This window comes from Polypterus senegalus, chromosome 6 (genome assembly GCF_016835505.1).
Source record: "Polypterus senegalus isolate Bchr_013 chromosome 6, ASM1683550v1, whole genome shotgun sequence".
NCBI lineage: Eukaryota > Metazoa > Chordata > Cladistia > Polypteriformes > Polypteridae > Polypterus > Polypterus senegalus.
Window position 1 is genome coordinate 189,662,395 of NC_053159.1, and position 23,291 is coordinate 189,685,685.

Below are 23,291 nucleotides of genomic sequence, written 5' to 3' on the forward strand. Positions count from 1 at the left end.
TTCATAATAAAAAGCGAAAGGCGCTATACAAAAATGTGCAGGGAGTCTGGGAGGGCGGCTAAACTTGTAACCTTTTCCTTTTATATAGCGCCTTTTCAAAATGAAAACCAACGTGTGCAGAGAGTCTGCTATGGTGGATTCCCTTAACACAGAGTAGCAAATCCAAAGCAGATCTCGATGTGCGTGTCCGGTGTGTGTGCGTGGGCCACGACTCGCGTGAGGTTTTCGGAACTGAATGTGCTGACGGCCGTGGCCCGGCGCTTCCTTCGGTGCCACCCGCTGACACCCTCTCGCCAAACTGCGACCCTCAGATTCCTCTCCACGTTTTTAATCGACCGTGAAAAGCGGATGACGGAAGGGGGTATGCGTACAGCAGCCTGACCTAAAGGGCAGGGGGCTCATTTTATAAAGCGCCTTTCATGGGCACCCTCTTGGGCTTCAGACAGCAGGACTGGAATATGCTAACGCGATTTCACTCATTTATTCTTTCGTTATCAATTCACTCAATTATTAGGAGAACACCGTTATTTACTCATTAGAGTTCACAATTCATTAAAAAGTCAACGTGTACATTAATAATATGAACACCATAATGATAATATTAGTTAATAGCAATTAACAATAATTCAAACAATTCATTCTTTATTAGAAAAACACAACACTGTTCATTATGATTATCAATCAATTAAACAATCAATCAATCAATCAACTTAATCCTATATCAAAAACAAAATATTAATTGAAAACAATTATCTATCAATCAGTCACCAAATTAGTTATTAATAATACGAAAAACACAATTATAATAATACTATAAATTAGTAAGGATTATCAACTAAATAATGAACTAATCATTCATTTATAATTAAACAGTTATGAGATTTTTCATGAAAAACAATTATTTGTTAATTCATTATTAGAAAAAACTCAATAATGTTAATTATTAGGATTATCAATCAATTTCAATACTAGGAAAACACAAAAATATTAATTAATAACGGTTAAACAGTCAAGTAATTAATTCTTCAGTAATGATTAAAAAACAATGCTACTCTTTAATAACAATAATGGATTACCTAAAAACACAAGAATTTTACTCACTAGGATTATTAATCAATCAATAAATCAATTTAAGCATTAATACTAAGAATAGTAATAATAATTAATAACAAGTATGAATTAAATTCTTCACTAATTACTAGAAAAACACAATAATGTTTTCATTATGATTATTGACCTTAAAACTATGAAAAACTATGATATTAATTAATACCGGTTATCAATCAATTAAGTAATTAAATGTTAACTATTTAAAAACACAATATTATGAATTAATAACAATTATCAATTAATCACTGAATTATTCAAAAAACATTTTTTCATTAAGATTATCAATCAATCAATCAATCAATCACTTAATGAATAATAGCATGAAAACTACAATAAAAACATGCATTAATAACAATTAATAATCATTCAATCATTTATTAATTAATTTATAATTATCAATCATTGAATCAATCAATGTAATCATTACTATGACAAACTCAACAATATAATTAAAACAATACTTATTATGAAAACAAAATATTATTTATTATTAATAAATCCATCAATTTATTAATTTATTAGAAAAATATTAAGTGCATTATCAATAAACTGGACAATTAATGAATAATAAGAAAAACAACATTATTAAGTTTCTAATGGCTATCGAGTACTAATTACTTCCTGAATGAATTCTTTTATCTTTAATGATAATCCTATTATTATTCTCTGGTTCCCTGCAGTTGTCTCACTTATTCAGGGTCCCCAGCGTCTATGCTCACAGTGCTGGGCACAGGGCAGGACTATGCAGTCCAAGCTGGCACTACATTGTATGCCCACTTCCCATAGGGCTTTGCTTAAGATTAACATGAGTCTGTCACGAATGTGTGCCTCCTACAGGGCACCGAAGGAGTGGCAGTCCAGCACTTGTAGGGGTGCAAATTTTCATCTCCTACAGAAGTGCCCTTAGAAATGCCCCCCAGTGCACCTCAGAAGTGCCCATAACAGAGGACTGCTGTTTAGTTGCTGTATTTTCTGAAGTGTCCTCTACTGGAGCACCAAGGTAGTGACAGTCCACCAGAGGTCAGCTCTGCCAGTTACCCTGACCCTGCATACCTTTACCCACACAGACACAAGGAAAAATGGGCAAAGCCCACATGAATGTCAACGAGCTGTGGGATTTAAACCCAGGACTCTGATTCTGAACAACAGAAATACTAAGTCCTGTGCCACTAGCCATCTGAGTAGCCATAAAGCTGACCCTTGACCCATTCTGAACGAGTCACTATACTGGACTGTGGTTTGATTGATTTTATTCATGTATAGCGCCCCTCACTGACAGCAGCCTCGTCATTGCTACGGATCTACATATTCAACAGCGGGCCCAGTGTCTATTCCTGTTTACGGACACATCAGCTTCAGTTGTCAGTGAGAGAGACCCAGTAAATAAACAAGAGAGTGCCCACCCCGATGACCGCAGGTCCTTCACAGCGATGCCCACCATATCAGCAAAGAGAAGGTCTGACTTTTCTGATTTTTTTTTTTCAGTGTCTCTGAGCACCAAACCTAACCAAAAGAATTACTCCACCATCATAATGGGTCTACCACCCCAGGTGGTCTACAGAGGGTCTCCTTAACATGAGGGGTCCTCATCCTTTCTGTATTTTGACCCACCTATCTCCCCTCACTTAAATTTACACCCCTCCTGACTAAATACAATAACTCAAACAGCTTTTTGTCACCTAGATGGAATGGCATTAGCGTGGGCACACCTTTCAAGGTTTTCCTTTCTTTATGTTTTTTAAACACAGCCCTTCATTTATATAGCGCCTTTCAGTTAGGAACAGCACTTCAGGGTTACGCATACACATTGCAAAAGCTGACATATATTTTTCATATTTGGAGCAGCTGCGGTGGGTTGGCACCCTGCCTAGGATTGGTTCCTGCCTTGTGCCCTGTGTTGGCTGGGATTGGCTCCAGCAGACCCCCGTGACCCTGTAGTTAGGATTCAGCGGGTTGGAAAATGGATGGATGGGTGGATATTTGGAGCAGACACACTCAGGGCGGGACTCTGGAATTAAATCTGCACCCTTAAGGTGTTATATAGCGCCTTAACTAAGTGTACATTTACAATTAAAAATCTGCCAGCTTTCTTTTTTCAACAAGCAGTTGATGTCATTTTTAACAGTTTTGCCGAATCCCAGACAGAAACTGAACCAGGGCTCTTAATGTATTATATAGCGCCTTTCAGTGGTTAACTCCATCTTAAGGAAGTTTGCATTTCCACTATGACTTCTTATTCTGTCTCCTCATTGACAGACAAAGCACAGCCAGGCTACGTGTCCCATTTAGGGTGGCACTAATGCCAGCACCACCATTAAGCCTAGGGCGCAGATCATAAGGTGGGGGGAAAGCTCTGCAGGTTAGCTACGAAACAGTTGGTTAGCACACTAAGAAGTTTTGGCCTAGGGCACAAAATAATTTAGCAATGGCACTGAGTGGCACATGAAATTTTGAATTGGCATCCTTGTGGTGTACAGTCTAGTAGATTAGTTCCTATGCCACACAGTGTTAGCCCTCAAGTTTTTGCCACTGAATATTCTTTGTATCCTCACTGACATGTGGATGCCAGCCTGACAATTCACAATCTGCTTATGTCCCCCACACCCAGGGTGCCAGTCTAACACCTCCCCATCTCCTCTTTCCACTCTCACCTGGCACCACGAAGCGCCTGGTGTATTTCTTTAACAGGCTAAGCACCACAAGCGAACAAACCGGATGGGCATGAACCACTAGGTGAACACAGGGAGAACATTCCAGCCCTACACAGATGGTGACTCTGAAGCTGCGGAATAGCACTGCTTAATCCCTGTGTCACCATGCCAGTGCATCCTCAATCTTGATGACAAAGGACGAATGACAAAATAGTCAAACCAAACACATCCAAATCACATCCAAGTTGAGCTGCAGATGAGCAGGTCGCAGCTGGAGTGAGACTGGCACGTGAAAAACTGGCATGCAACGCCTTTGACGTTTGAATAACAAGCCTCTTGTTTGAGATGGTTGTGATGCCCAAACCTCGCCATCTTGCAGTTTAGCAGGTGCACGGAATGAATGGACGAGTGTCTAAGTCATGGCACGTGCCACTCTTTCTGGCTCCTTCATGCTGAGAAAACACTGGGCACCTGTTTTAAAAATGGGAACAGTAGAAGACCTCAGATGGGCCATACAGTGGCCACAACCAGGTGGCACACTTCAGTATCAGGTGAACACATAACCACAGATGTTAAATAAATGATAAATAAATGGCACTGCTCTACTGGAAACCCACCACACCGGCATACCACCCAAGGGGGACAGGGTAGTATGAATGAGCACCCCCTACAGGGCACCAAGGGAATTCCAGTACCAGAGAACTGAGTTTGTGCCACTGCTGCTCTGTATTCAGAAGTGTCTATTTTGAATAAGCACCCCCTACAGGGCACAAAGGGAGTGCCAGTACAGAACTAAAGCAGCCACTACTTTGGACTCAGAGGAGCTCAAGGTGAATGGTCACCTGCTCCATGTCACAAAGATGGGGACAGTACACCTGGAATGGACTACAGCTGATGACTCACTGCCCCAGTGCCTTTGAAGGCCAGTGTTGAGTGCCTCCTACAGGCCAACCATAGAAAGCGACAGGTACAAGAGGACTGACATAAGACCACTGATACTCCATATTCAGTGGTGTCTCATATGAATGAGCGCCCCCATTAGGACACCAAGGGAGTTACAGTGTTCTAGGAGAGGACTAACGCTTCTAAATCTCTGCACTGAGCCCAGCTGGGGATTGCGGGGGGCAGAGGGGGGAAATGGGGGAGAGCGGGGGTTAGGGTCCAGTGTTAAGGAGCGCCACCTACAGGTGAACAACAGAGAGTGGCAATAGAGCCAAAGTGACATAGAAATGGGAGCCCCCTACAGGGCACAAATGGAACTACAGTACACTAATGAACTAAATCAGTGCCTGTGTTGGATTCAGAGGAGCACAATGTGAATGGTCACCACTACAAGTCACGAAGATGGGGACAATACACCTGGACTGGACTAAAGCGCCCCCTGTAGGACACCAAGGGAGTGACAGTGTTATAGAAGAGGACTAAAGCTGCTAGTCGCTGCACTGAGCCCAGCTAGGTACTGTCGGGGACAGCGGGTTAATGTGTGTGACTGGGGGGTTTAGGGTCCAGTGTTAATGAGCGCCACCTACAGGTGAACCAAACAAAGTGGCAAAAGAAGAGAACTGAAGTTGAGCCATGGCTGTACCATATTCAGCGATGTCCAGTATAAATGGGAGCCCCCTAGTGGATGCAAAGGGAGTGACAGCCACTGCTTTGGCTTTAGGGGTGTTTAATGTGAATGGTCACCCCCTACAGGTCACAAAGATGGTGACAATACATCTGGCTAGGACTTAAGCTGATGGCTTGCTGCACCAGTAACTTTGGAGGCCAGTGTGGTTTGGATGAGTGCCAGCTACAGGTTAACTATAGAGAGCAATCATAAAAGAAGACTGTTGTAGGACCGCCGATACTCCATATTCCATGAGATCTCTTATGAATGAGCGCCCCCTGTAGGACACCAAGGGAGTGACAGTGTTATATAAGAGGACTAAAGCTGATAATCTCTGCACTGAGCCCAGCTGGGGATATAGGGGGACAGAGGGGGAGAAATGTAACTTTGGAGGCCAGTGGGGTTGGGATGAGTGCCACCTACAGGTCAACTATAGGTAGCAACCGTAAAAGAGGACTGTCGTGGGCCGCTGATACTCCATATTCTGTGGTGTCTCATATGAGTGAGAGCTCCCTGTGAGGACTAAAGCTGCTAGTTTCTGCACTTAGCCCAGCTGGGGATTTGGGTTGGTGCTTTGGGGTGGATCAACGAGAGGGGAAGCAAAGTGTGTAGCTACGAGTTGAGGGTCCGGTGTTGATGAGCCCCACCTAAAGGTGCACCACAGGAAGTGGCAATAAAAGAGAAATGAAGTAGAACCACGGATGTGCCATAGTCAGTAATGTCTAGTAGGGATGGGAGCCGCCTACAGGGCACAAATGGAACTACAGTACTGAACAAAAATTCAGAAGAGTTTGATATGAATGGTGACCCCAGCAAGGGATTGGGCACAAAGCTGGTAACCGTACACGAGGACTGGACTAAAGCTGCTGGCAGCTGCAGCAATTACTTGGGGCATACGAGTATTGTCACATGACACTAGGGACAATATAAAGGAGGCATAGCAAACAGTGCCACCTTGTGGTGAGAGTTGTGTAAGGCAGCATTGTTCTTAATGCTTTCTGAACCAGAAACATACAAAAGAGGCCTTGTGGTCATATAAATGTAAAGCGCTCTATCAAATACCTATGACTGGGGTCCACACCATTGGTGTCACTCCATCCTGATGCTGAACTAGATGTTTCTCTTCTTCACGGTCACTTGCCCTGACACAATCGAGAGATGAGCTGGGATGACTAAAACCAAATAATGGAGAGTCAGGCCTGAAATGGCTGTGTGACCCTGAGCTGGACGCCCACCTATGAAGAAACTTTGAAGTGTGCTCATTGTGAAAGGCGCTATATGACCTATCAAGCTCGCAGGCTGAACTTACACTCAACACAAGAAACTCACTCAGCTAGCTGGTGGTCTGTGATTGCACAATTATAGAAACAGCTGTAGGTCCCTCCATGCAGATCCTTAGAAGTGTGCTCACCATGAAAGGCGCTATATGAAATAATAGGCTGGCCAGTTCAGTTTGTGTCCCTGACTCACTGAGTGACACCAGCCAAGTCATGCAGCACTGAGCCCAGCTGGGGAATGGGGTGTGGGGGGGTGGGGGCTGCCAAAGAAGACACACTGAAGTACATTCACCATAAAAGGCGCTATATAAAACAACAAGATGGAAGCTTTAGCCCACATTTATAACTCATTAAATAACCAAGGTCTATAATAAGATAAATAATTACACAATTCAGAAATGGCTGGACCCCGCTTATGAAGACCTTTGAAAGTTAATTGCATGGACTTCAGGATGGAGGCCCAAACAAACTCAGTCAACCAGCTGGTAGTCTGTAATGGTACAATTAGGAGTCCTGTTTAGATGAGCGCCTCCTACGGTTGCACCACAGCAAGTGACCATACAAGAGGACCGAAGTAGACCCACTGCTGCTCCATACTCTGCAGTGTCCAAAGTGAAAGGAAGTCCCCAAAAGGGTGCTAAGAGAGTGACAATGACACTGGACAGGACTACAGCTGCTGCTGCTCCGGTCCAGAACAGTCCAGCATCGGTGGGCACCTCCTGTGCCATAGGTGGTGCACTACAGAGTGTCCAGAACATTCTATAAGACTTAAACTTCAGCAGGCCAGGGAGCACTTAGGGGTCCCCTACTCCCCAAACATGGAATACACAGCAGATGAATAGAAAGCTGGGATGGCTATACTGGCATTTTATTTATTCAAGTGTGGACACATACATGAGGGTACTCCGTGGTTTGGTGCCTGTCTTAAATATGATGCTACTGAACTACGGATTGAGAGGGGGTCCAGAAAAATGACTGGACAGATGGATGAATGGATGGATGGATGGCATTGCATCGCTTTAGTATTAAAAGTTCACACCATCCTTGATCTTCAAGGCACATTAATCAATACTGAGATGCCAGCTGGAGTCCACCTTTAAATTAGAATATCAAATGCCAGGGAGAGCAGAGAATGACCACCTCAGTCTATCCCTGAATTTTCTTAATGGCAAAGACACAAACAAGGAACCGACTCTGGACTGGACGCCCATCCACAGCAGCGCACACCCATCTACAACAGCATTGTTTAGTGTCGCCATCAACTGAACCCTAACACTGTGAAACATAGGAAAGAATCCCCCAGATTTGAACCCGGGTCCCTAAAGCTTTGAAGCAGCAGAGCACCCACAGTGGAGCTCATTAACTCTGTAGTGTCACACAGGGGACATAGAACTGTGTGCAGGTGACGACGTCAATGAAACGCCAAAGAAAAATAAAGAGCGGGAGGTCTCACCAAATGGGAGCTGCTCGCAGGACCCTGAGATGTCCGTGAGGCTGCACTTATAAATGGCCCCGGGATTCATAATGGAGGCATTGAAGGTGGAGTTGGCCAGAGGAGCTCCCACCAGGACCCTGGAAGACAAGCAAGAAAGAAAAACTGAAATCCATGATGAAGTCCGATTGAGGAGCATGCAGCAAGAGCAACGTAAATGTATCAGTCGTGAGTTTGTCTGTTTTGTGAAGGTGGAAACCAATGCAGGAGGGGATGACAGTCCATAATGAGGACCAGCCATGGAAGTGGTCTTTATTGTGTATAGCGCCTGAGGTTAACGCCACAGCAGGGTAAAGACATTCATACCTATCATTCATTACTATAGCATCTGTCATGTCTATCTCTGAATTCATTTTTATATAGTGCCTTCCATATTCTATCTATCTATCTATCTATCTATCTATCTATCTCTTATATAGTGCCTTTCATATCTATCTATCTATCTATCTTTCTATCATATAGTGCCTTTCTATCTATCTATCTATCTATCTATTATATAGTGCCTTTCATGTCTATCTATCTATCTATCTATCTATCTATCTATCATTATTTATTGCCTTTCATATCCATATCCCTCCCATTTAGGAGACACAGGTTCACTTCCCGGGTCCTCCCTGCATTGAGCTTGCATGTTCTCTCAATGTCTGCGTGAGTTGGAAAAAGAATGTCTATCTATTTGTCCTTTCACATCTATATAACTATTGCATACACTAGTAGATACAAACACATATAGTTGTGAAAAGCACTATATATTATTAAATGCATAGATGTGAATGATTAATAATGATAATATGTTTTATTTATCTATGATAGATAGATAGATAGATAGATAGATAGATAGATAGATAGATAGATAGATAGATAGATAGATAGATAGATGCAGGTTAGGTGGATTGGCGATTCTAAATTGGCCCTAGTGTGTGCTTGGTGTGTGGGTGTGTTTGTGTGTGTCCTGCGGTGGGTTGGCACCCTGCCCAGGATTGGTTCCTGCCTTGTGCCCTGTGTTGGCTGGGATTGGCTCCAGCAGACCCCGTGACCCTGTATTCGGATTCAGCGGGTTAGAAAATGGATGGATGGATGGATAGATAGATAGATAGATAGATAGATAGATAGATAGATAGATAGATAGATAGATAGATATGAAAGGCACTATATAATAGATAGATAGATAGATAGATAGATAGATAGATAGATAGATAGATAGATAGATAGAAAGAAAATGCACTGTGCTGTTTAATAGATATAATGGATAGGTAAATATATGTATAAATAAGTTCGGTTCCATTTCCTTTCTTTTCTTTTTTTTTTTTGCTTTTCCAATTGGAGCCCAGGCAGGTGAAGTGACTTGCTCAGGGTCACACAGTGTCAATATTGGGATCTGAACCCACAGCCTCAGAGTCTGAAGTGCAATGCCTTTACCATACCCTGAATTGATTAATTTATCAATCGATTATTTACCGATATTTAATTAATTACTATCACTTTTTAAACTTGATTCCTACTCCAGAGACCTGTTGCGCGGTTATTTCCTGCCTTGCTCCTGTTGCTCGCTCGGATAGGCTCCACCTTCTCTGCGACACTGCCTTGGATAAGTGGGTTCTAAAACTGGATCGAACTAGTGTTTACAAAATTCAAATGTGTTGCCACTAATCGTTCCCTTTTTATATAATTTCATGTTTTATTCTACTGGGTTTGAGTTCTTCATTACAATGAATAATTCCAATTCAGTAAAACATGCCGCGCTACGCTCCAGTCGGATCCGACGTTTCATATTCGGCTGGTTTTCCGGCTCACGCCCTACGCGCATGTGCAGTGTAAAGTTCTGTCGTAGTGGAGCGCGGTCTATTTTTATATGAAGTAGTGGCGTTACGGAGTCCATCCACAGTACGTTATTATGTGTACACGCAATCCTTCCTGCCAGTCTTCAGAAAAAATCATCTGGGAATACTGAAACTCTGTAGGCTATTTTTCTGGGTATTTCCTGAGCACGTATCCCTGATGAAATTGTTTTATCTCAGTTTTTTGCGTTAATTTTCTTTCAGTGCCACACAAGGTGTACAAACGTTTAAATGTACACTCGGTCATTGGGCGCGTGTGTTGTTTGTACCTTGTGACCCCCACCGGGAGTGTCCCGGTTAGGTATGACAACCGATCTCGTTTACTTTATGTCTTTAGATTTTCTTATTTGGCTGCTGTCTTTATCCAACGCAAGTTACGCCATTTATGATACAATTGGTTGCATTTCTTTTGGTTTTCCAACGGAAGCACAGACAGGTTATGTGACTTGCTCAGGGTCACACTGTGTCAGTAGCGGCATTTGAACCCACAGCCTCAGGGTTTGAAGTTCAAAGCCTTAACCGCTACACCACATTAAACGCGTATCTAAGGTGCTTTCAAAATAGGACATTCGACCTTAAAGTGGCGTAGTACTTACAGCAGCTGTATTGTTAAAATATGTGGTGTATTTAGCGCGGCTTCTTAAACTCTCGTATTTCGGGCGGCGCAGTGTTTAGCGCAATTTACTTATCAGACAGTCGAGCTTAAGGTAGAGCAGAGCTTAGCGTAGCATCCTTGTTGAAGATCTGGTGTAATATTTAACATGGCTTCCTTAAACGGCCGACCTTGTGGAGGCGTAGGGTTTAGAGCAGCTGCCTTGTTAAACGGCTGATCTACTGTAGTATTTAACGCGGTTTCCTTAAACGGTCACCCTTAGGCTGGCGGAGCGTTTAAAGTGGCCATCTTGTTAAACGGAGAATCGTATGGTGGTGCAGTGTTTAGAGCAACTACCGTGTTAAACAGTCGACATTAAGGCGACGCAGTGTTTAGCGCAGATTCCTTAAACGGTCCACCCATTGCCGCTGCTAGGTTATTTTATGCCCTAGGTCAAGTGTGCCAGCCGACTATTTGGCACCTCACCTGTGTGGCTGGGCAACCTTATGACCTCTGCCTTAGGTGATTGCCTAATTTGCCTTAATGGTGGCGCCAGCCCCGGGTCGACCTTATGGTGGCGCAGTGTTTAGAGCAGCTATCTTGTTAAAAGATCTGGTGTGTTTTTTTTATGTGGCGTCTTAAATTGTCGGCCTAAGGCCGGCGCAGTGCTTAGCACAGCTGCCTTATTAAACAGTCAACTTTAAGGTGACTCCGTGTTTAGAGCCACTGCCTTGATAAACGGCTGATCCCAGCGTTTAACGCGGATTCCTCAACAGATGCTCTTAGGGTGGCGCAGAGTTTAGTCCGTCTGTTTTGTCAGTTTTACCTCCCTCTAGTTACCTCCTACATGGAGTCTGCATGTTCTCCATGTGCAGATGTATCTTGGTCTCCGAATTCTCCGGTTCCTCCCTCTTAGACACGTGCTACTATAAGCCGAGACGGAGCTGTGGGAATGGCATGGACCGGTGAGCCCGTTAAATTCTGTTCGGCGGCTTTTGCGGATGGCTGACCGTTCTCTCGTCCTTCCACAGCCCCCTTACCCGGGCTGTTTGTCTAGACGCTGCTGCGTGGGTTCAAGTCACAACTTACCAGAAGTCAGCGGATCCCTGGCCAGCTCGGGTCTTCCCGCTATTCTCAACATTCATTGCATGAATTCCGCCGGTGCTCCCATTGTGCTCGTGGCCCGTTTATGTGTAACCTGGTTTGTTAATTTGTGGGCACACGTGCGTCTCTATTGCGCGTATTTGGAATACTAATGATACCCGTTTACTTTGGCAGAAACCCCCACCACCCCATCCCATCCCCGTCCTCCCTCCTATAGTGCCATGAATTTGCCCCCTTACCACTTTCCAGTGTCGTGTCGATGCAGTAGCAGCGAGTACCCAAACAGAGATCCGTGGGGTCCATGAAAGTTCACGGAGTGTTTCACGTCCACATTGTAACACCGGGAGTAGCGCAGCAAACAGCAGAGGCACGCCAGCCTCCAGATGCCACCGCATCCCCAAACTTCGCCAAACTTTCTGAGCTCCATGGTACCCCTGTGGTGGTCGTCCGATGTCCTCAAAAGCCTCGTTCCACTCGGATGCGCTCCGCTCGTTACCCCCCTGCCCTCACCCTCGCCGGCCCGGCACGTTCTTAACTTTTTCTTCGCTCTCTCGCCGCACTTTTTGGCAGCGATACAGGCGGCGTTTGTGGTGAGTCCTGTGGGGGAGGAGGGCAAGCGGAGGCGGGGAGTTGGGTGGGGAGGGGGGTGGGGGTGTGAGAAAAGCCATTTCCTCTCTTAGCTCCGTTCCTCGACTTGTGTTTATTGCAAAAAAATAAAAAAATAAATAAACCTCAAGACAGATCTCATCTGATGAAAATGGTGCGAGCGTTAAAGACGGCGCCTAAACAGCGAGCGTGAGAAAGAAGATCGACGGAGTGTGACATCCAGTAGTAAAAAGAAGTTAAAAGACAAAGGGTGGAGCCCGACCACGGGAGACAGCGTGTGAGAGCTGTGTCATATAGAGACATTACGGCGCGGTGCGAGAGTGCTTGTGCGTCTCTGGGTATGAAAGGCACTATATAGCAGATGCATCGATATGCAGGGTACTTCGCGTGAGACACCGGGGCTCCTCAGCAGTCTGTTGCAGGTCTTACGGTTACCTGAGACGCTCCTGCCCTCGGCTGCGCAGCTCTCACTTTGCATCAGAGAGCAACAGAAACCCGTCGGGCGTTATCTGTGGGCAGAAGGTGTCACTGGAAGACGAGAGGCACACCCGCTTGGAGGCGCTCAGGCAGGCTTTGGTGCGCTCCACAAGACAGAGACGATCAAAGCGTGGAGGGGCAGACGGCTGTCGGGGGTGGGCAGAAGCCACCGCCCCCTACAGAGGAAACGGCAACGAGGCTGGTCATCGGTCAGGGGTCAGCCCGTCCAAACATGTGTGACCGCATTCTTTGAAAATAGGAAGTTTACATTTAATTATCTGGCTGACGCTTTTACCCAAAGCGACTTACAAAGTTTGAGATACAATTGGTTGCATCTCTTTTTGTTTTTTTCCAGATTGGAGCACTCGGAGATGAAGTGACTTGCTCAGGGTCACAAAGTGCCAGTTGTGGGATGTAAACCCACAACAGCAGGGTTTCAAGTTCAAAACCTTAACCACCGCCCGCTTGAAGTTTAAAGTGAAACCCTCAAAGACAGACCAAGAGACAGATATAAAGTTAATTACTGTAGATACTGTAAGGGCCTATGTTGAAGATTGAAAGCAAAGACACACTGTAATAGATTGATAAATATGAAACACACCGTGTAATACAAATAACTGACAGAAATGAAAGGCACATACTCTACAATGTAAGAGATCTACCGGGCTCTCTACCGATTATATGGCATCGTTCATATCTGTCTAGGAGGCATACTGTTTGCCTCTCATCGACGTCCACCAATCCAGGACAGGTTTGTAGCAATGCTGGAGTCTTTGCAGAAATCATCAGGTACAAAGCCGGGATAATCCCTGGGCAGGGCGCCATTTGAACACAAGGTGAAGGAACACACACATCAGGGACAATTTAGCATTGTCAAGCCACCAAACTGTTATGTGCCTGGACTGTGTGAGGAAACCACATGAACTCAAGGAGAACATGAAAAGTCCATGACGGACCCCAGGCTCCTTGTTATGAGGTAGCAGTGCTACACTGAGCCATTAAGTATGTACAGTATAGCGCCTTTAATATCAAACTGTCTGCCCATTATACAGTATCTATCTATCTATCTATCTATCTATCTATCTATCTATCTATCTATCTATCTATCTATTATATAGTGCCTTTCACTATCTATCTGTCTATCTATATATATATATATATATATCTATTATGTAGTGTCATCTATCTATATATCTATCTATTATGTAGTGTCTCACTATCTATCTATCTATCTATCTATCTATTATACAGTGCCTTTCACTCTATCTATCTATCTACTATCTATCTATCTATCTATCTATCTATCTATCTATCTATCTATCTATCTATTATACAGTGTATTTCACTATCTATCTATCTATCTATCTATCTATCTATCTATCTATCTATCTATCTATCTATCTATCTATCTATCTATCTATCAGTTGTCACATTATAATAACAGATTTGGGATTTCATTATATAAATGATTAATTCTTTAATATACGGTATAGAAACGTTTCCCACGGTGGCGTTTCTAGGAGATGCCAGTATGAGGGTCTTAGCCCCCTATTTGAATTCCGCGCGCGTTCGTAGACGTATCTGATTTAGAAGAGCGGCTGATTGATTCGGTGGTCCCCGTGGGCTTTCGCGTGCCTTCGTGCACGTGAATTAGCTTGATGTGGGATTCGGTTCGGACTTTCATATAGTGAGATATACTTTGTCCAGGGGCTAGATGATATACAATGGACGATACGATCAGGGGCTTGCCTCAGTAGACCAGGGGCTTCAGCCTCTGATGACATTCCCACGAATGACGCGACTGTTTTTCCGTAGAGATCAGGAATCTAAAGTTGTTTCACAGGAAAAGCTCGAGAAGCCTATTATTGCAAAACTATTCCAAAGAAAGAAAGAAAGAAAGAAAGAAAACGTCATCTTTACATCGGAATGTAAAGATAACGTTGAGATCATCATAACCTTCTGAACATGTCCATGTTTGTTTTCGGCCCCGGGGGAATGTAAGAGGAACACAAGTCCGCTCTCACTAACGGGAGATGCGCCGGATGAGGGCTTGTTCGGCGGATGTCGGTTTCCATTAATTGGGCGGTGTTTGCGGGAGCCCCCTAGTGGCCATGTCGTGAACGCGCAGCGGTAGGATCGGAGATGCGCGCCGGCCGCTGATGCCCAACGCGGTTATCATGACGGTTCCATGCGAGCGCTTTCGAGGTGCTATCTGGGTGGAGTAGAGTGTCGCCTTCGACTGTCCCGATCCTGCCGCCTCCATGTTAACCAAATTCAATGGGAGCAACTCGCGATTATAAAGTCGGGGGAAGTATTTTGCTGTTGTTTGCTTTCATTTAAATCTTTTTTTTTTTTTGGCGTTGTAAATCCTAAAATCAAGACCCTGTTTTATGGCGGTGTGAGTCAGAGATGTTACAACGTCTTTTCCTAGTTGACTTCATATAAAAATAATTTGTAGTATTTGCCAAATGACAGAATATTTGATTGTAGTGTTTCCTGTGTGATGCATGCATGCCCTTATTTGTACTTATTTACATTTTCTTAGAATAATTGTGAATATAAATGAAGCGAGTGTGGCGGAATGGCGGGAGAAGAGCAAAGTTGTGTCACGAGCATATGAGGTGATGTTGGGTGGAACGAGAGGAAGGAGCCCACCTGGGGACAAGGAGACATAGTGGTGGAACAGAGAGGAGCAGGATGTGATGAAGAACAAGAGATGGAACCAGTTAGGGAGGGAGGAAGACAGAGAAAGAAGGAGGCAAAGACAGCAATGGCGAGAGCCGAGGGACAAGCATTGAAGGAGATGTAAAGCGGACACCCGAAAGGGAGAGAGAGAAGGATTTGTAGAACAGTGAAGGCTAACGACAAGATGAGAGGGAGTTTTCCACTAACTGGGAGCTACACGTGAGACTGAGATTTGATGCCACGCCGAGGTGGTGTCACCAGACACTGGCAGACCTGAGTGGGCGAGAAGGAGCACATGCACCTCACCAGCATCTCCATATATAGTACTTTATTCTGTCACGGAAACAAACTTGAAATAGTCCGAATTTGGAGGACATTTATTAAAAAAACAACATATTGTCAACTCGGCAAGCCTACTGTCCCTGATTGCGTTTTAACAGCCTAATAAACTAATAAATGAGCACTTGGCACTGGAAACAGCCCTGCCCATATCGTCCCCTGACGTGATGCCATCCTTGCCATCCCTCAAAGACCATCCTCACCTTCTGAGATTTGTCCACTGCCATTCATGAACCTTCCGGATACTTGTGGAATGCAGCAACATTTCTACACTGATGTCATCATGGACAATGGATAAATAAATATATATATATATATATATATATATATATGTGTGTGTGTGTCAGAATACAAGCCAAAGGTGACCAACGATGTGAAAAATGTGCATGAAAAAAACAAAAACATTTCACGTCACTTGTGTCACATAATCACATAATGTGAGATGCTGACTAGCTGTGTACTTTTGTTATTATGAATGTCTTCAACTCTTCTGTGTTTCTGTTTTAAATTTGGTTATTGTGCGTCTTACATGATGTACAGCCCTTTGGTCAGCCTTGACGCTGTTTTTAAAGTGCTTTATAAATAAATAAACACATAAATAGTAAATAGTTTTCAGTAAATAATATTATGTTTGTTATCCAAACTAAAGGCTAATACTAAATAATAATAATAATAATAATAATAATCCATTATCCAACCTGCTATATCCTAACTACAGGGTCATGGGGGTCTGCTGGAGCCAATCCCAGCCAACACAGGGCGCAAGGCAGGAAACAAACCCTGGGGGGGCGCCAGTCTACCACAGGGCACACACACACACACCAAGCACACACTCGAGGCAATTTAGAATCGCCCGTCCACCTAACCTGCATGTCTTTGGACTGTGGGAGGAAACCCACGCAGACATGAGGAGAACATGGAAACTCCACACAGGGAGGACCCAGGAAGTGAACCCTGTTCTCTAATAATAATAATAATAATAATAATAATAATAATAATAATAATGGGCAGCACAGTGGTGCAGTGGGTAGGGGGAAATGCCTAAAACAGCACCAATAAAGGGACTGCAATCCCCATCAGGAAGGAGGAATGCACAATGGACAATGGAGTCATCAGCACATACAAAATTTTCTACCAGCCAAACAGTGATGGGCGTTTCGATTCTCATTACTGATTCGATTCTTTTGAACTAAGCATTTAAGTGAATTGATTCTTTTAATTCATTCAATTCATTTGATTCTTTTACAGTCTAATATATCTGGGGCGGCACAGTGGGTAGCGCTGCCGCCTCGCAGTTAGGAGACCCTTAAGTGTTCACTTCCCAGGTCCTCCCTGCGTGGAGTTTGCATGTTCTCCCCGTGTCTGCGTGGTTTTCCTCCCACAGTCCAAAGACATGCAGGTTAGGTGGATTGGCAATTCTAAATTGTCCGTGGTGTGTGTACACCCTGCCCAGGGTTTGTTTCCTGCCTTGCGCCCTATGTTGGTTGGGATTGGCTCCAGCAGACCCCCGTGATCCTGTAGTTAGGAAATAGCAGGTTGGATAATGACTGACTGAATTTAGCACAAGGGTGTGTGATGGGCAGCGGGTATCCTGGTCAGGATGGGTTCTGATCTCTTACCCAGCCAGGAGGCCTGTAGGATGGAAGGACAGAGGGTGACCAGCTGGTGAGGCTACTTGCTAGATGGCAGCCTCCTTGGCGATGCTATTAGTGCAGATGCCTGCATGGCATGTTGGGAGCTGGAGTCCGATAGAGCAGCCTTGTCGGGTTCCACCAGGGGATACTTTTTGGAACTTTGATTTGAACTGGAAGTTCTTCCTAAGGGGTGTGCAATGGCACCGGCCTAAGATAAAAGAGGCCACTCGACCTCATCCGGGCAAGTTGGAGTTGGGTGTGGAGGATGGACAAAGCTCATCTGGAAGGAATGGAGGAGAAACAAGAGAGGCAGAAAGAGAAAAGAATTTGGATTTGTGTTGCTGTTTATTAAAAGAAGCCTTTTTAAGGTCATTTATAATAATAAAACCTACATTTACACCTGGGTGGCACAGTGGGTAGCGCTGCCGCCTCGCAGTAAGGAGACCTGGGTTCGCCTCAGTGGGCATGTTCTCCTCATGTCTGTTCCAGTTTCCTTCCACAGTCCAAAGACATGCAGGTGAGGTGCATTGGTGATCCTAAATTGTCCCTAGTGTGTGCTTGGTGTGTGTGTGTGTGTGCCCTGCGGTAGACTGGCGCCCCCCCAGGGTTTGTTTCCTGCCTTGCGCTCTGTGTTGGCTGGGATTGGCTCCAGCAGACCCCCATGACCCTGTAGTTAGGATACAGCGGGTTGGACAATGGATGGATGGATAAATATTGATGGTTCTGGGTTCAAGGTGGAGGGGCATGGCAGCTGCAGCCAACCCGGACCGTCACCAAGCTGGATAAACAATCAAGCAAAGTCAGTACAGAAAGTTTCAGTACAGTAGGAAGTTCAAACCAGTAAAGTTGTTTTCTTATGGATGTCATCCACTCTTTAATTCATGATGTTAGACCTTATTAGTGAAATGCGGCTGCCATTTATTTATTTAGTTATTTATTTACTTACTTATTTATTTCTGTTCAGTGGCCCAATCTCCAGTTCAATACGCTCCAATGTTTTACTCCCACGTTGAAAGACCACCCTGTGTCCAAACCAGGGGTCGCCAACTCCACTCCAGCAGGTTTTCATTCTCAGCCTTTCCTTGATGAGTGACCCATTTTTGCTGCTAATTAACCTCTTTTGAATTCATTTTAATTGATTTGCTCTCTGCGGTGGGCTGGTGCCCTGCCCGGGGTTTGTTTCCTGCCTTGCGCCCTGTGTTGGCTCCAGCGGACCCCCGTGACCCTGTAGTTAGGATATAGCGGGTTGGATAATGGATGGATGATTTGCTCTTGAAGACTCAGACCCCTGAATTGTTTCTTTTTCCTTAATTGGCAGCCAAACAATCATGAGATACAAAATGAGCCAAAACAACTGGTGTCCATCACACAATATCTGAAAATAAAGAAAGGTGACGGTCTCAGGAATGCTGATCTTCTCAGGTCCACAAAACATTTGACCAGAGCTCCTAGAAAAGAGAAAATCCACAATTTCGGAAATGTCTGCTAATGCACCACGAGAGCAGCAACAAGCCATAGAATTAAAGAACGGGTTTAATTAACGACAGGAATTGGCGCCTTATTAAGTGACTGGTTGGAGTGAAATTGGTTGGAGTTTGAGGCCTTGACTGAGTTGGTCTTCTGTCGGCTCCCTCACTTCACATTTCATTTCTTTTTGGTTGCCATTTAAGGAAAAAAATGAAACAATTCAGAGGAACGATTAAGAAATTCAGGGGAACAAATAATTAAAATAAATTCACAAGAAGTTAATTAGCAGCACAAACAGGGCACTCAATTAAAAAGGGTTACAGCCACGGTGGTCCAGGACCGGACTTGGTGACCCCATACTGTCCACAGGGTCACAGGGTTCTTTGGCTGGAGGTCCACCTTCCAGACCCGATTCCGCATCTCATCTTTCTTCATTCCAGTCTCTCCGTCAACTCCTTCTCAGGTTACACAAGCCCACGTCTCTCCGCTGATTTCCTCTGATATTTTCCATGATTCGATCGGCCGTTTGTGTTAAATATTCTGTTTTGGCTAAATGGGCTTACATGTTTATTGGTTTGTCTTTTTCTTTCCTCCCGTTGACCGTGTAAGGCACTATAATGCCACACTGACACGTTTGCTGCTTATTCATCTCGAGCTGTGACACTCATGACAAACGTGGGGTGGCTGTGACTGTCACTTGTCACACAGCTTTCCAAACACACACACACACACTCCCCAGTTCTGAGTTTATTCAGCCTTTCATCTAATTAAACATCCTGTGGTTATTCATCTTGATAAAGTCAGAATAAAATCATAAAATGTCAGTAGAAATTTAATAGCCGGTAGCAGAGCATAAAATAAAGAACAGATGTTCCCTTAATATGACCTGGCAGTGCAGCAGTCCCTAAGGTAAGTGGTTTAAATCTTGCAGTAATTCCTCTCCGAGATGCCAACCCTGCCCAGTTGGCACAGGCAGGTGATGTCGCACAGTAGATGAGGAGCTGCCTGAGTGCTGAGTGACAAAGGAAAAGATGGGAGCCTGGCGTGACTTTAACGGGATTGGTTTAGCGCACACCTCCTCCATGCCATCCAGTGTGCCCAGATAACCTCCAGCCAGTGCAGACCCCATGTCTTTAAAGCCTTCAAGAGGTCCGCATTGGCATCTGGAGTGACATTCATGTGCACATAGTGCAGTGAAATTGTGACCTGAGCAAGAAAACGTTGTCACAGTGCAGTATCCACATGCGTTAGTCGAACGCTGGAGAAGTTGAAGGTGGCACCGGCTTACTTTGACCACTTTCATGAGAACTTTAGATGTTCACTGTTAACGAGAGCAGGCCATTCAGCCCAACGAGCTCACCACTCCTGTTCACAGAGGTTCTCCACATTGCCCGACTCGATGAAACAATGAAGTGGCCATGTCTTACTGAAATCAAATGTGATGAATGCCATACTACATTGAACAACTTGGGTGCCCTTTGGAAGCCTTGGTGAAAGGATCATCAACAATCAGTTAAGGAGCTACTGTAGGTCACCCGGGGGCCTGTGGGGGTCTTAATACGACTTTAAGTGTCTGTGTGTCATTTTGGTTGCTATGTCTCTGTTGTATGCCATTGGGTATGGGATTCTTAAAAGCAGTGCTAAAGTTTATTGTGTACCATCTGTTGGAATGAAAAGTGCAATGCATTTTATTAATACACACATGGCAAAATATATTATACACAGAGTAACTGCTGGACAGGCACAAATCAGCTTATCATCTTTAATAAAAGGACATGTGTCATCTGTCCACCTTCAGGGCATTCCAGGTGTGCATCCAGATAGCAAGGGGCTTTTCATCAGTCCTCCCCCCAGCACTTGATAAAACGATGAAGCAATCACGTCTCATGCCCAAATCAAAGGTGAAGAATATCATGCTGCATTAAGCAACTGGGGGTGCCCACCACTGCATTGTTAAAAATATGATGAACATTTGGTTAAGGGGCTAAGCCACCCAGGGTCCTGTGGGGGTCTTAATTTGATTTTGAGTGTCTGTATGTGTCATTTTGGTTGCTATGTCTCTGTTATTTGCCATTGGGTATGAGATTCTTAAAAGCAGTGCTAATGTTTATTGTGCACCATCTGTTGGAATGAAAAGTGCAATGCATTTTATTATACACTGTGGCGGATGGAAGGGATCTGTGCCCAGCTGGGATGCCTGGAAGGACCGGGAGAGGGATTATAACCTAACCCTGGGCCACGAAAGGGCGACCTCCCTGTTCTATATGGGGGCAATGGGAGCGGAGCATGGAAGCTCAACTCTATTGGGGTCTGTGGTCACCACCGGGGGGCGCCCAAAGAGTGGTCGAGGCCTGGAGGACAACACTTCCGCCACACCGAGAGGTGCTGGCAGAAGGAAATCCAGGGAGCACATCCGGGTGATTATAAAAGAGGCCACCTCTTTAAGGCGGGGAAGCCGGAGTTGGGAGGAAGAAGGCAACACTCGGGAGGAGAGGTGGAAAGGCGGCAAAAGCAGTCTGAGAGAGAAGAGAAAGGGACTGGCAGAAGGGTGTTTGGTGCAAGGCATTGTGTTGTGTGCAGACCTTTGTTGTAAATAAACGCGTGTGTTTTGGGATTTCCTGTGTCTGCCTGCTGTGTCTGGGCTGAACTACCACAACATGCATTGCAGAATATATCCCAATAGATTGTTCACATACAGACACACTCTGTCCAGACTCTGTCCAACACCGAGTAACTGCTGGACAGACAGAAATCAGCTTATCATCTTTAATAAAAGGACAAGTGTCAACTGTGAACCTTCAGGACATTCTGGGTGCGCATCCAGATAGCAAGGGGCTTTGCACCAGTGTCCCCCCACACCCCTCCCGAATTCATAACATGACGAATCAATCACGAAATCAAAAAGGAAGAACATCATACTGCATTAAACAACTGGGTGTCCACCACTGCATTGTTAAAACTGTGATCAACGTTCGGTTAAGGTGCTAAGTCTCCCATGTGTCCATCTGGTGTCTACTGTATGTCTCTGTTATATGCCATTTGGTATGGGATTTATAAAAGCAGTGCTAATGTTTGTTATGCGCCATCTGTTGGAATGAAAAGTGTGATGCATTTTATTAATACATGCATTGCGAAATACGTTGCAATAGATTCTGCACTACAGACGTTCACATGGAATACGTCCAATAGAGAGTAACTGCTGGAAAGGCAGAAATCAGCATATCAGACTTATTAAAAAGACAAATATCAACTGTCAACATTCAGGACATGCTGGGTGCGCCTTGAGATGGCAAAGGGCTTTTTTACCAGTCCTACAACACTTGATGAAATGATGAAGCGATCATGTCTCAAGTGAAGAACATCATACTGCACTAAACAACTGGGCATCCACCACTGCATTGTTAAAAGTGTGATCAACATTTGGTTAAGGGGCTGAGTCACCCAGGGTCCTGTGGGGGTCTTAATCTGACTTTGAGTGTCTGTGTGAGTCTGTGTATCTGCAGCATCTGCCCATCCGGTTGCTGCTGTATGTCTCTGTTATATGCCATTAGGTATAGGATTCATAAAAAGCAGTGCTAATGTCTGTCATGCTCCATCTGTTGGAATGAAACATGCAATGCATTAATACATGCATTACAAAATGCATTCCAATAGATTGCACACTACGAACATTAACAAGAAAAGCATCCTACAGAGAGTAACTGCTGGACAGACAGAAATCATCAGCCTTAATAAAAGGTCAAGTGTCGGCAGGGGTGGCATTTGGGTGTGCATCCAGGCGGCAAGGGGCTTTTTCACCAAAACTCCCCCCACCACTTGATGAACCGATGAAGCGATCACATCTCATGCCAAAATCAAAAGTGGGGAATACTGCACTGCATTAGATAACCAAGTGTCCATCGCTGCATCATTAAAGTATAGGAGCCAAGCCACCCAGGGCACTGTGGGGGTCTCAGTCCAGCCTTGAATGCCTGTGCATGTGTAATTTGTGTAGTTATGTCTCTGTTATGAGCCATTTGGTATGGTATTTTGTAAAAAGCATTGTTAATGTTTGTAATGAGCCACCTGTTGGAATGAAAAATACAATGCATTTTATTATTCCATGACTTATAATAAACATTCTAATAGATGGTGCACTGCAAATGTTAAAATGGAGTACGTCCATCAGAGAGTAACTGGCAGATGGACAGAAATCAGCTTGTCAAACTTAAGAAAATGGCAAGTGTCTGCATGGGTGGATTTACCTTCGGGGCGTTCTGTTCTGGGTGCTTGTCCAGGGGCCTGTGAATCCAAGAGACCTTTTCACTAATCCCCCCCACCTCCACCACCACTTGATGGAACAATGAAGTGATAAAGTCTCACGGCAAAATTAAAACTGAAGCATACCGTGTTGTACATTAAACAAATAAG

General features: G+C 44.5%; 1 protein-coding gene across 1 annotated transcript in view; it reads right to left on the bottom strand.

Annotated features, from left to right (window-relative positions):
* itga4 (integrin alpha 4) overlaps nt 1-12,239 on the bottom strand; it is a 191,297-nt gene extending 179,058 nt beyond the window's left edge. Inside the window, exons 1-2 of the mRNA XM_039757752.1 lie at nt 11,913-12,239; nt 8,101-8,219 (exon numbers count right to left, since the gene is read on the bottom strand). Of these exons, the coding sequence (XP_039613686.1) occupies nt 8,101-8,219; nt 11,913-12,100 (307 nt within the window). The 5' untranslated portion in view covers nt 12,101-12,239. The remainder of the gene's footprint in view (nt 1-8,100; nt 8,220-11,912) is intronic.
* Between the last annotated feature and the right edge of the window lie 11,052 nt (nt 12,240-23,291).